This window comes from Ostrinia nubilalis, chromosome 21, assembly GCF_963855985.1.
Source record: "Ostrinia nubilalis chromosome 21, ilOstNubi1.1, whole genome shotgun sequence".
NCBI classification, from domain to species: domain Eukaryota; kingdom Metazoa; phylum Arthropoda; class Insecta; order Lepidoptera; family Crambidae; genus Ostrinia; species Ostrinia nubilalis.
This window is the reverse complement of record NC_087108.1, coordinates 9,100,662-9,115,025: the sequence shown is the minus strand read 5'-3', so window position 1 is coordinate 9,115,025 and position 14,364 is coordinate 9,100,662. Positions and strand designations below refer to the sequence as shown.

Genomic DNA, 14,364 nt, shown 5'->3' with positions numbered 1-14,364 from the left:
TAAGGCAAAAGCAGGCCCCGAACCAGTTTAAATTGGTTTGAAGACGAACCATTTGGGGTCAAGAAAACAGCGATAGCTTTAGACGAAATCGTTCGACCGCCTGTGTTTGTGTGTGTAAATGTTTCTTCGAGATATTTTACGCATTATTATAATATTGTGAAAATATATTTAGCACATTTAGGTTTTTTTTCTATGAAGGCATGCACGGCTTGTGCGTCAGCCACGACGAGGTAAGGTAAAGTAAAGGTAGGGAAACGTATAGGAAAGTAAAAATGGAGAACGGAAAAAAAAGGTTGCAAAGGATTAGGAAAAGTTAGGTTGTTGATTGAAAATAAAACGATCATATTTTTTTGCGTTGGTTCGCGATAGATAGCGACAACTGAGTTATGGAAAGCTTTAAATGACGATTTTAATGTTAACTGTATGTTCAGTGTTAGGCTACCCGTATTCAATGTAATAATCACGCAATGATGGTAATGCTTAGATGATGAAAGCAGTCCACTTTTAAAATGTCCTACCACATGCAGGTTACTCGTACTTATACGTTAAGTCAGTCATGCTTAGAGAGTTGGATTATTCATGTATGATGTAGGTCATGTAGGTATGATGGCCGTTACAACCACACTTAGATTAATAATCTAAGCAACCACAGTAAAAGTTTACGCTATATCTATGTTAGTGAATATTATGAAAGATGAGTCCATCCTTTAGAAGATTACATCACACCAAGATGAACTGATTCAGCCTTATCGGACTGTGGGTGGCTTACGTATAGTCACACCCCAGACTATTGCAGATTATTAATAAAAAGTGACGGACTCGATTCATGCTGCGACTCCTTTATAGCCTAGGATATACCTACAGCTTGACCGCTAGTAAAAAGTCAACCATGAAGACCCAGATTGGTACTTACATAGAGCTATTTACAAGTACATACGTCATCTTAGGTGTTACTAACAAACGTTGACCTGGAAGACACGCCAACATTATGCGAATGCCCTATCATGCTGTCATGTCAAGTAAATAAGTTCTCTCTGAGAAAACCAGTATGATCTGGTTGTTGATGTATGTTTGTATAATTACTCCGAGTCATTATTGTGGAGTGATAAATAAATGAAATATTGTTATTGCTTACATTACGTAGGTATTTACGAATGATGCCGATATTGGGTGTCGTTAGACGATATGAGATCATTTATTTAAAAAAAAAGCTCCAGAGTTAGTATCGTGTCGTCTCGAGACCTTTCACCTTTTATTATATTCCCATATAAGTAAGCGTTTTAATGATCAAGTCTAAATTGCGTTATGTTTTGAAATTAAAGATTTTCGTGTCGAGTGTAGGGTCAATTACGCCCTCGGCCCTCGGGGCCCTAGCTTAGATTTATCCATGATATTATCCATATGGTTCCTTTGGGGACTCTTTAGTTAGCTTCTGCCTGCAGTGTTGTAGCACCATAATTTTAAAAACCTTATTCTGGTGAAATTCTGGCTCAAAAAGAGAATCCTAAAAATATTTCCTTTGGAAGAGCATGATGGTACAGCACTTCCGAGCCGTTTATTCCCGATGCCCCCCACTATTTGTCCACCACTGGTGGACATCGCGAAAAAAAGTTGCAATGTCCACCAGTGGGGGACAGCGCTACTGAAATCTTCCCGTTGGGCCCTACTGGTGGACACTGAGAAGAAATGAGTTGCTCTGTCCCTCAGTGGTGGTCTGGACATCGAAACCAAAAAAGTTCCGTTGTCCTCCACTATTATATTTGTGTTCATGAATACAAACATTTTAAGTAAATCTTATACTAATAATTATAATACATATATTTTAAAGCATTTTTATTATAGTTTAAAACAATCCTTAATTTATACTGACGCCCCTAGGAAGTGTGCGTTAATCGGAACGGTTTTGTCATTTTTAAGTTTCCAAGTACCCACAATGTTCATGTTATCAGAAATTATTGTGTCGGTAATGTTACTATTTTGCACTTATTATCTGTAATAATGTCGGAAATTGCAGGATCTAGTTCACGACAAATTGAAAAAGTTTACATAAATAGGAAAGGTGGGATGTTAAAAAACTGAGAATTATATTTGATACGAATTAAAAAAAATATTTTTTAATAATCACGAAAACAAAACAAATAGTGGGGGACAACGGAACTTTTTTGGTTTTGATGTCCACCACTGAAGGACAGAGCAACTCATTTCTTCTCAGTGTCCACCAGTAGGGCCCAACGGGAAGACTTCAGTAGCGCTGTCCCCCACTGGTGGACATTGCAACTTTTTTTCTCGATGTCCACCAGTGGTGGACAAATAGTGGGGGACATCGGGAATAAACGTTCCGAGCTGCTTATAGCTTTTAAGTGAACTTGGTATATTCACAATCCATTCATGAGACTTTTTGGTGCCCCAGGCACACAAAAAAGTTGCGAAAATGACTAATATGTATTTTGAAAGTAACTAATTGATCCGCGTTAAAACAATTGTTTTCCCTAAGATTAGCGCGTGTCACTCTTGTTATTATAACAAATCCAGTCATAGTACACCGCTAAGCGTGCTCATGTGCTTACGATTGCTTGTAGCCGAAACAATAGCATGTGCTCCTTACTACAACATCATTGTTCAACGTGTCATCGGCCGATCATCCGAAACTTCGCATTCGCGTCCAGTTCGCGGCGTCTTCAACTCGTACGAAACAATCGACGGAAGTGATGCTGTAATGGCATACCGTTTATTAGTGGTGTTGTTAATAATCTCTCTGCTAGAGGTATCGTCGCCCTACAACAGGACGTTCTCATTTCCCATATGGTGTAACTTCGGTTTAAGCCACTGCACGTATTTTAACTTGAACATAAATTTCAATGTCTTCTAACTTTTTGTGGTATGTGCACTTGCTTACTTGTACTTAATTAGTTTAAACCATATTTGCTATAAGTATAGTAGTAACTTTATTTAGTTAGCCCTTTGCAAAATTAGCTGTTCAGTGTTTTATAGTGGTATTTTAGCCTTAGTTTCATAGCAACACATTTTTAATTCCTACATCCCTTTTTGTGTACCCTCCCTTACTACGTAGTAGGTAAGTAGGTTCTGACTCTACCACATTTCGCGTTTTCGTTCCTACTAAGTACTGCAATACCTAAGTACTTAGCCATGGCAGGATCTCCTATGCAACTCCTAGTTTATATCGCGAGCTTCAAGCCATGGGCACCCTATGGCTTGATGCCTACAAATAGTCTAAAATAAACTGAATTAATTAAAAAAAAACAATAAAAATCAAGCTCTGAAGATTGCATCTAGTGCATTTTCACCCCAAAACTGATGCCCCACTTCACGTTTTAGATCAACAAAGCGGATATTACAAAAAATCAGAATTCTGGCGGCAAGAGGACCTTAGACGACGTCCACAGCCACCGGCACCACCAGGACATGTACCAGGAGATGATGCGGGTCATCCACGAGTCCAAGGAACTGCCTGATGAGGATGACACCCGGCTGAGACGGATAGTTGGGGAAGATAATTTTAAATTTTTCCAAGGAGGTTGGTCTTATTTTTACATGCACCAAAAAAGTTTACCTACTAATATTACTTAAACATTTGGTGGTTGCGGACTGCGGTACCTACTACGAGTATAGATAGGTAAAGCATTACGTTATAAATGAGCTTCTTGATAAATTACTAACACACCTAATTCTGAATACACCTAACATAATATTAAACGTGTGTCGAAAACTATTGCAATTATTACGGAAATGCAATAGTAAATATTGTGTTGGCCTGGAGTATTAAAACAATAGCCGTTACGTAATTAGTCACTTATGTATTATTATTATCGATTCGGCAGTCATAACACAATTGTTTTATTATTATTGATTGAATGCTTCCTTGAGAATTCAGTCACTCTTAAATTGCTGGCTTTTTTACCTTCTGCTGGGTCTGGAGTTTGACCGGACTCTGGACGATTTTCCACGTTTCGTTTTTCAATTTGTGGATGTTTCGAGCAGAGTTCTCGTGTGCAGGATTATTTGATTCTGAATGAAGGGATAAGTATTATTTTTTGAAGGGGTAATATAAATGGATAGTGATCCAGCATTTTGGCAAGTGTGTCAGCTACATTTATCGATTTTGGGTGGATCCCCTGAGTGACCAGGTAAATAATAATTTATTCAAAGGTGTGGGCCGTCGACGAGGCGGCGGGCAGCTGCGGTCTGCGGTGGGCCGCCGGCGGGCGCGGTCGCAGGCGTTGCGGCGGGAGAAACTCAACAGCCAGGGTCTGAGGAGTCATATGCTGCACACAAGGCAGGCTTATGATGACAGCCCCGAGGGACATAATTAATTATAGTTTTCATGCAATGTGAAGTTTTATTTCTAATGCGGGTCGCAGCACGTGATAAATGGCCTTTTTCAACCTAAGCGGAGAGGAGCTCTAATCCGATTCCACTGATGCTGACTATGTTGAGCATAGACGAGATGTATGTAATATTCGTTGCTGCGAGTATTTCTTACACACCCGAACCAATAGAAAAAAGAAAGATGATGCTCTACATTTTGGAAAGTAGGTAGTTGTAGTATTTAAAGGAAGGAGTTTAGTGGAGGCATAAGTGGAGGTTACGAGTAGAAACTTCATAAAATGAAAAAGGTTCCTAATTTGGATATTCCATTTATTTTATTCCTTAAATAATAATGCTGTAGTAATTTAATGAGTTTAATGAGTATTAAAATAAATGTCACCTAGATAATTAGTCATTGAATAAGGGTACTATGCGAACATGGCATGGTCTAACTGTTACCTAGACCTTAACATAATAGCAATAAGCGAAGTAATGATAATTTGTTCGGATACATCTGTAATTTATTACCTACATAAGTAAAGAAAGGAGATCTTAATCAGTACTGTATTTGTCTGCTGCATTAAAAATTACATTTTCAATTTCAATGTAATTATTTACGTCTTCCTCTGATACGTTTTCCACTGGGTTTACGTCTCTATTATACAACCTGCCCCAAATGCCAAAAGAAACTATTTCATTTTGTGCCGAGTTCAATTTGTAAGAGAGGTCTTCCAGTTTGCTGTTTTCCAGAACATCGTTGTATAAATTCCCGCCATTTGTGTTGACGCCATTTTGTGAGCAAACGTCAAGTCGTTCGGCGCCATTTTGTGACTTGGTAAAGGTATAGTTGAGTGGTTGCAGCGGGAATTTGTTGTTCCTCAACGATGTTGGGTAGTAAACCACGTTGTCGCAGTCCAAAGTGGAGTTATGTTGGTAACTATAGGTCGTCATGCTTATCTCTAGCTCTTCAAACTCTGTGAACATCTCGTCCTTGCTGAACCTGGCGAAACAGTACATATAACGTAATTGATAGGCGATGTGATTTGTTTATATGACGTTATTAAATATGCGTTTTCTTTGTCCAATATTTTTATGAATTTTCTTATCATTATCGATTAGGTATCAAAGTTTGCTGAATGGATAATAGTTTTTTTTTATCCACAACGAGGAAGCTTTTCACCTGCATCTCACGTGATAGAAAGTAATGATCAGGCCGAATGTGATTTAAGAGTTTTGTTTTAACTGTCTCTAAAATGTAGGTAGACTAACTTATCAAAAATTTAATCTTAATAGAATTACCTAAAGCAGGAAACTTACTTGTAAGGACAGCTGGTAGCGGTGTCGTCCTTGCAGGCTACGATCGCGCAGTAGACCACACCAATATGGCGCTTGGCGTAAGTGTTAGCGCCGTCTTTTACAAAGGCTCGGTACTTCGGAATCTGTAATGAATGAGCAAGCCATTTCAAAAGATTGCCACCTCTTTGTAAACAATAATTTCACCATTTACGAAAATTACAGGTTATTCGAAATCTGGGAATTGGGTGGGTCTTCTAACTACTACACCCACCGTCAAAAGTGAAGCTTTTTGAAGTTGATTATAATCACAGCAAAACAATATACAGGGTGGAATTTTTTAATGCCACCTGGAGGGAAAGTAGGTAGTTACTCTAAATAATAATGTAGATAGAAAATTTTACTGAAAGAAAACATTCCTTTATTTTTGAAAAGAAAGAAAACTGCATTCAAAGATTTTCGAAATTTTTTCGAAAATTCTCTACCATACCATACAATTTCCTGTACATATTTAAAGTACCTAATTTAAGATTTCACGGTTTTCCTTTCATTTGATTTATCAAGTTTGTTAGAGAGATTTCATCCTTATACTTAACCCTAACGATCGATGTAATAAAAATACAGGGTGTAAATTTTTGCAGATTTTAGTTGGTTCGATTCCCGGGTGTGGCAAGCAAATTATTGCAAATCTTTGATTGCAGTTCTATTTCTTTTCAAAAATAAAGGAATGTTTTCTTTGAGAAAAATTTTCCATCTACAATATTAAGAGTACTTTCCCTCCAGGTGGCATTAAAAAATTCCACCCTGTATAGGTACAGGCAAAAAGCATCAGCAATACTTTCAGACCCGATACGTAGGATAAAAACTGAAACCATCCAACCAAGCTTATACATTATAGAACTAAAAAGAGCTTAAACTTTTAATTAATAGTTAATACGCACCGTTTGAGAACCTTCAGGGGCATTGACCCTAGTCTTAACCCTGAACCTGCAGCTCACCCCTTTGTCTGCTAGCGTGAATTCTTGGAAACCAGGTGTCAACTCTCGAGAGATTTCAGCTGGCAACGTTAAATCTTTATTCAGAAACAGTTGGTTGTTCTTTGGGTCATCGAAGATTGGACCATGATATTTGTACGTCACCTGTAAAGAAAAAAAAAGTTATCCACCAGTAAAAGTTGGTAGGGGAAAAGTTTAACTGTCACTGAAATCGTAACGATTACTGACGTAAATAGTGACTGAGTTTCTTGCGCTGCTTCTTCTCAGCACTGGCCCATTTATTGTCCCGAAGCAGTGGTAGGGTTAATACCTACTGGGACGTGTAAAAGTACTTTTTGAAATTAAATGAGTTTTATGAGTTTTTTTTATGAGTAATAATAATTTATAGCTTAGGTACCTGTCCTGGCTTTTTAGGCACCCTGGCCACAAGTAGGTGGGAAGATGGAACACCCGGCATGACGCTAACTAAGGCGCCGGCGTTCCCTGAATAAATGCCCGAGCCTGAAAAAATTCCAAGAGAGATCACATTAAGAGATATCTTTTAGATTCAGAGATCTAAAGAAGCCACCGATAGCCGAATGGTTAAGAGGTCGGACTGCCCGACTCGTGATCAGAGGAACGCGGGTTCGAACCCCGCCGCCGTTCGACTATGTGGTGAACCCACTCGTAACACAAGCATATTAGCTTACCACGAGGGGTTAACGGGATTATCAGTCGTCATCATCGAATACGAGTGGTAGGTACATTTTCTTTGACTGTTTAGAAAAACTATAATACTTAGGTATGCTTATTAGGAGCTTACCTGCAGTTGCCACTTTTACGTTATTGGCATTGGCACCGATGAGGTTGATGTTCATTGTGTAGGCATATTCTTGTTGCGTTTGGACAGCTGTAAAAATAAATAAATATATATATCAATTTCAAAATACTCTACAACAGTTTAACACTGACTCATCATTTCAGCTTTAGGACGTCCACTGCTAAACATAGGCCTCCCCCAATGCTTTCCATGTTGATCGATTGATAGCGGCCTGCGTCCAGCGCCCTGCTTAGATCTTTACGATGTCGTCGGTCCACCTTGTAGGTAGAGGTCCCACGCTGCGTTTTCCGGTACGCGGCCTCCATTAACACTGATTGATTAACTTCAAAGAGTAGAAAAAGGTTTTCTACGTTTTCTGAAAAACATTGCAACTAATCATCGGCTCTTTCGTAAGTTTGTATCCCAATTTTAGCTAAATACCACTTTGCTGTAAGAAATCTAATAAATGCCATCAAGTCTCGTAATCGAAATTTATTGCTGCTTTTTTAAGGGGTTCTTAAAATTGTGCTCGATTTCCTAAGGGGTCCGTGGGCAAACAAAGTTAAGAAACGCTGGTGAAAATATGGACTATGCCACGCCACCATAGGTGTTCAAGAAGCACAAAATCTGCAGTGTTTGTAAAGTTTATCTATACTAATATTATAAAGCTGAAGAGTTTGTTTGTTTGTTTACTTGAACGCGCTAATCTCAGGAACTACTGGTCCGATTTGAAAAATTATTTCAGTGTTAGAAAGCTCATTTATCGAGCTATATACCATCACGAAACGAGTAATAGGAGCAGAGCAACAATGAAAAATGATGCAAAAACGGGTTTTCACGCGAACGAAGTCGCGGGCACAGCTAGTCTTAGATAAAAAGTTACCTAAAGTTAGTTAGTTAGTCTGCTTACCGGTCAGAAACGGCATTTCAGAGAACCACATGGTGCTGTAAAGCACGTCAGTGAGGTTGTGTTTCTGGACCACCTGCGTGGCCGGTACTTGGAACATGATGTCGAAGCAGATGAAGTGGCCGAAGGTGACGCCGAAGTCTGTGGAGAACAGGCCCAGCTCCGGCCGCAGCGCGGGGTGCCGGGTGTACTCGCCGAATAAGTTGATCTTTCTGTATCTGTAATAAAGATGTTTTTCCTCTGTTCACTAGATTTGTAAGTTGGTAGATGACCTTCTCTCTGACGATCTAAAAAGTGTTACTTACCACTCTTTTGTCTTACAGATTAACACTTTCAGATAGACTAACTGATAGAGTATGTGAGAACGCTGTGGAAGAATGTATGAAGTAAAAGATAGGGGTCTAGGGTAACATGTGAAAAAAGAGAGGGAGAGGCAAGTGACACCCTGAAGTTTGTTTTTATTTCTTGAATTCAAATCTATGAATATAGAATCGATGGATTAAATGTGTTAAAAAAATTGCATTAGGTCCGTCCGGACATCCAGTAAAACTGACCCTGGATTTTGAATCCTACAAGGAATAAGCAAATAAGTTTGAGTATTTTAGGGTTTACTAAAACTTAATAACTTATAGATATACCTGTCAATAATGGCTCCGGTCCTGTCAAACACCACATTAGTGTTGAACACATACGTCTTCTCTTCAGGACAGTACTCCCCGGGAGCGTCGCGGCAGTCCATCTCCTCTTGCAAGTTGACCAGAACGTATATCTCGTGCTGCCTGGCTGCTGCAGACAGCGATACGAGGATCTGAAAGTCGCGATAGGACTTTTTAATAATATTGTAGTGTGTGTATAGAAGGAAACATTAGAATTTGGCACAAATCAGATCGACGCGGCGACCAGAAATGCCTGTAGTAGTTACTCGTACTATGCTGCGCTAGTTATATGGCTATTTAAATATGAAATATTTACACCAGAATGGCTGATTTTAGTGTCACGCGGCCAATCTGTATGAACTTCTAGGGAGCGTTTTAGAGTAATGCGGTCCGGAGGAACCGCTCGCTCCCTAGCAGTTCATACAGATCGGCTGTGCGGAGCGATCCGCACTGACAGTTCGCGTGACACTAAAACCAGCCAAAAGCTTGAGCCCTACCTGCTCGCTACAAGTCTATAGAACACGTGTGCGTGTGTACACTGCGGTATGTAGCCTGTTATAGCCCCCACCCTGACTGAGCAGGGAGAGCAGTGCTTCCCTAAACACATGGCCTAGTGCGATGGTAGAGGGCATATAGTTAGGCCAGACACATCATCTGACTTCATTTCCAGTCGTAATGGTGTAGTTATGTGGTAAGAGTGACTAACGCGGCAGGAAGGAATACATAAGCCTGAAGATGGTGAAGTAAGGTCTGTAAGGTTTTATTACCTCATTGTATAAATCTGGCCGGAGCGCTGGTATAGGGTATTGCTTTAGTAGACCGTGTATGGGCACTTTGATTTTGTCTCCTCTTGTCAGCGTCATTTCGGGAAAAACTAGGACGTCGGCATTCTGGAAAATTAACAAATTATCTCAAGTGCCGGTCATCTGCATCCTAATCCTACTAATCAACACATTAGGGGCGGAGCAGTAAAGAAAAATGTTGCAAAAACGGGAAATATTATTCAAACTATTTTCACGCGTCCGACGTCGCGGGCACAGCTATCGTATTATTTAGAAAGTTTGTGAGTAAGAAGGTATTTTACTCTTTGGAAGTATAAAGGTATACTACACACAGGTTTACAGTATTTCCTCAGTGGTAACATCCTGCAGCTGCTAGAGTTGATTTACTTACTTTTTCTGCAGCCTGCCGTATGTAGTCCAGGTAGTTGTGCAGGTTCTGGGTGGTGTTCCTCGTGAACTGGTACTCCAGTATGGCCGCCACATAGCTGTCATCTTCAGGCGTAGATTTCTGCCGAATAGGCAATAAATTATTTGTATATGAAATTATGAAAGAACATAAATTTTCTTTGAATTAAGTTTAATAATATAATAATGAGTAAAGGTAAACTACACAAACTGGTTTAATCGAAGTTAGCAAAATGTTTTCTCGTAAACGTAAAGTAACTTTGCTTCTTTTATTAGATCAGGCGCGACACGATGTTACTACATAAATGTTTTCATATTATGCAAGTAACTATCCCAAAATATATTTTACATTTCTGTTAACTGAGGTGTTGTTTAATTTCTGACATGCAGGTTTCAAATGAGACTAATTCCCTTTCACCGCGAAACAAAGAGCAATAATAATAATGTATAGACAGAGGGTCACTTGGTTAGTAACAGGAAAAACGTAAGTAGGTAAGCAGTGTGTAGGTATTTGTATCATAATGTTGAGTACCCAAGTAAATATTAATTCTTTGCACAATAGTTGTGTGATCTTTATCTAGGTACTAATCTATCACCGGTATAAAATACATTTATACATAACCTACTATAGGTTACCTAATTAATTAGGGAATCGGTAACAAAAACGTAAACAAAGGAAGTATTTGAAAGGTTAATCTTTTGACATTTGATTAAGCTAAATTAAGATACAAATTCGCAAGGTTCGTCGACCTTAGCTGATGCTAAGGTGATGCTGATGCATCAGCTGTTTTCCTTATCACTCACCTGATGCGATACAGAAACAAAACACAGGGACACACAAAACACTATCACATATCTCATTTTAAGACGCTTGTTTTTGTTTTAAATAGTCAATAAACGTAAATGTTTATGTAAGTAAACAAAGGAATATAAATAAATGCGTAGAAGTTGACTAGACCATCGCGTTCGGATGCTCAGACGATACTGAGTGATCGATCAATGTTGTTGTTGTCGTTTGGACGCACTATCCATTTCATACAAATACTTAGTAAAGATATTACGCTTATGTTTCGCGAAAACTTGGTCCAAAGTCTATAAAATTCTATACAAATTGAAACAAAAGAAAAACAGTGCCAGATAAATAACATTTATCATAATTTTGTCATCTAAGTATGTTCAAAGCTACACCACGCAGTGGATTTATGTACTTGTTTACATATTGTTTTTATTGTACCTAACGCTAGTTATATAGTTAATTTACCTAACTGAACATTTGTGGTTAATTTTTTTTAAATGAGATGATGATGAAGGAGTGGTATGGACCTATAATTAAAAGCTTATTGAATCGCAAAAAGGCACATCTATCGTTATTTTATAACGTAGTTAATGCCTTTGTTTTGGGTTATTAGGCAAGGTGAGTTTATTTTTACTCTCATGTACATTTCAGATGTTTTTATTTACTGCATTGCGACATTTGCGACGTAGTAATGATAATGTAGAGTTGGCGCTTAAAAACGTGAGATGTTTTGATTTGCTTTTTCAATTATGTAGGGGCAGGTGACACTGCAACAATACTCGTACATATTATCTGTGCTCGTACAGACCTTTAAAACACCCTTCCCTAAGTTATTTTACGAATTTCATGCGAATCGGCTACTAACCCGCCCATATTGACAGTGCAGGTAGAATATTTACTTTATTTATTTATTTTCTGTAATTGCATACGTATTTTGTGTGCTCTACATTATAAGGATCTGTCTTTCTATTCGTACAAGCTCTTAATTGTATCACAGATAACATGCACAATGTTTTCTGTAAATATCTTTCCGAGCATTAGTTTTGTTATTTATAAAAACTTTACATTCGCAATTCGCAACTGAACAAAGTGGTTTATAGTCGAGGGGAAGCCCTGGCTGGCAGTGAAGTCATACTGACACACAGCTCTACATATAAAAAGTTTTATAGTTTAGTTAACTCAGATTCTTTACTTTTTTCTATTTTACGAAATTATATTACCTACTATTTATTAAGTTCATAACCAAATTAACTTTAAGTTTACTTATAAAAGGTCACAATTAATATGAATAAATAAACATCAATGCTTTTTGAAACAAAGAAAATTGAAGTTAAATGGAAATTCTAATTAACAAGTTTTACATTTTCAATCTTAGGGGTAAGTGAAAAACATAAGATCGTATTTTATCATCCTTATAAGTTATCACAGGCTGCGTGCGCACCAAATAATCATCTTTAACAGATGGATAGCGATTAATCCCAACTTAACAGTTTTATAGTCATAAAAAATTGCTATAGCGTAACTACCTATTTTTTGAAGAAGTGACTCTGGATCCTTGTAAAGACACATTTTTGGGGTAAAAACCTTTCCTTTAATGAAATGAAGTTTAGAACTAGGCTTTCAAATGGTACCAATGTTGGTGGGAAGTGGGGATGCATACGTTTGATAAGTGCTTGTCGCGGGAGGTGCGATTTATTTGATGCCGAGTGTAGTTCTGATTGCGATTTTTATAGAAAGTTATATGTAAATATATATTTTTTCTTTAGATGAGTCAACAAGTGAAAAAGAGCATCAAGGCTAAAAAAAGGTATAAATAAATAAACTTTACGAAAGCATAGGCTTAGAATAGAGGAACCTATCTACGAGTATCCTACTTAATATTATAAATTTGAATGTCTGGATGTTTGTTACTCTTTCACGCAAAAACTACTGAACAGATTTTGATGAAACTTTACAGTACTATTGTTTACAACCCAGAATAACATATAGGCTATAATTTATGACGATGTGTGACAAACTAAATTTCACGCGGGTGAAGCCGAGGTCAAAAGCTAGTGTAGAATAATATCAATGACTCAGCTTCGATTAAATAATTATAAATAATATTTAGCACTATCAGCCAACAAAATAATAAAAATCGTAAAGACCAGCCTTTGATCGTTTACTTACAGCTATCTAATAAATGCTATCAGATGAACTGAAGTGTAACTACGTGATATCAGATCCATATGACGTCATAATTGATTATTTTTTCTAAAAGTCAACAGTCATGCTACAAAGTCCTACAGGAAAATTCGTCAAAAGCTTATCGGCTCTCATAATTCAGAGATAATTCTTTCAGATTTCGAGATTTTCAACGAAATCTCCAGGAACATTGGGGATTACAGCTTTCAGATTTTTCAATAGACTGATATGAAGGATTTATTTTTACACACCGATTTTTATCTAAATTACTGTAACTCAATTTGTACCTTCGCCGATGAGTGGCGTGGAATCGTTATCATTGTTTTAATTGACAACGTTATCTAAATAATCGTTTCCCAAAACATTATATTTTTTTTAATTTTTCATCATTTGATTGCATTTTTCATGAAAAGCTTATCGATGTTCTCCTTGAAAGCTTAGGTCTTCTAATTTGGGAGATAATTAGAGAAAAGTCCAGGAACAAAAATGGGGATTAGTGTAGTCTATCTTGTTGCAAGATAATGGTTTGTAAACGTTATCAAGCCGCAATTTCATTGTTGTTATTCGATGATAAGGTGTTGGCATAATTCCGCCATACACGTTTTATTTGCATTATTATGTTGCAGATTAATGTCTTTAAATTTTTATCTACAGACAATTTATGAAGACTGCACGAGGAAGATTATTTTTAAGGAGCTTCCATATCATATGTTTTTTTAATACCTACAGGTAACTGAAATTAATTTATTCTGCAGATAGACTTGTTAACTGTGATCGAAGAATCGGTAGGTAAACTAATTTTAAGAAGAACTTGTAGCGATATTTGTAAGAAATGGTACTTTAACTCGTTTAGGTACTCGTTAAACCTTCATATACCTACTTAAAAATTTGGTAGTCACAGCACAGAATAATAATAAGTACTTAGTAGTTACGTAGTCACAGTTACATAGTACAACTAGCTTTTTTGCCCATTGCCTTAAATTCTGTCTATCTTAGTATTTGGGGTACAGCTCGTGCTATTATTACGAAAATGTGATAAACTAATCGTGTTCTACAATGTCTCAGTCTCACGACTGCATGTTATGTCGTAAAACATTGTAGAGTTTTCAAACTTGTGGTGTGGGTGTTTTTCGCAAAAGCGTGCATTAAAATCTTGTAGTTTTTAAAGCATCTCCAATAGGCTTATTCCAGTTAATTAGGTTTTAGCTGTGGTTTTAGTGT

General features: G+C 37.6%; 1 protein-coding gene and 1 long non-coding RNA gene across 2 annotated transcripts; one reads left to right on the top strand and one right to left on the bottom strand.

Annotated features, from left to right (window-relative positions):
- The first annotated feature begins 2,492 nt into the window (after positions 1-2,492).
- Positions 2,493-4,758, top strand: LOC135082317 (uncharacterized). Its single transcript, XR_010259388.1, has 3 exons — positions 2,493-2,878; positions 3,337-3,535; positions 4,168-4,758. It is a non-coding gene; the product is annotated as an uncharacterized LOC135082317 (long non-coding RNA).
- On the bottom strand, positions 4,640-11,155 carry LOC135082314 (vanin-like protein 2). The gene is made up of 10 exons (XM_063977106.1): positions 10,968-11,155; positions 10,150-10,266; positions 9,744-9,866; positions 8,959-9,128; positions 8,324-8,538; positions 7,417-7,503; positions 7,012-7,115; positions 6,561-6,758; positions 5,644-5,765; positions 4,640-5,326 (listed from the first exon to the last, which is right to left on the bottom strand). The coding sequence occupies exons 1-10, from the start codon at positions 11,022-11,024 to the stop codon at positions 4,879-4,881; spliced, it is 1,641 nt and encodes a 546-aa protein (XP_063833176.1). The 5' UTR covers positions 11,025-11,155; the 3' UTR covers positions 4,640-4,878.
- Positions 11,156-14,364: the final 3,209 nt, after the last annotated feature.

Bases quoted from the DNA above. Each gene is read 5' to 3' on its own strand.
- LOC135082314 (XM_063977106.1), bottom strand. From the start codon at position 11,024: ATGAGATATGTGATAGTGTTTTGTGTGTCCCTGTGTTTTGTTTCTGTA. The intron at 10,267-10,967 runs GTGAGTGATAAG...CCTATTCGGCAG, and splicing joins TTGTTTCTGTATCGCATCAG to AAATCTACGCCTGAAGATGA. The intron at 8,539-8,958 runs GTATATCTATAA...TCTTTATTACAG, and splicing joins ACCGGAGCCATTATTGACAG to ATACAGAAAGATCAACTTAT.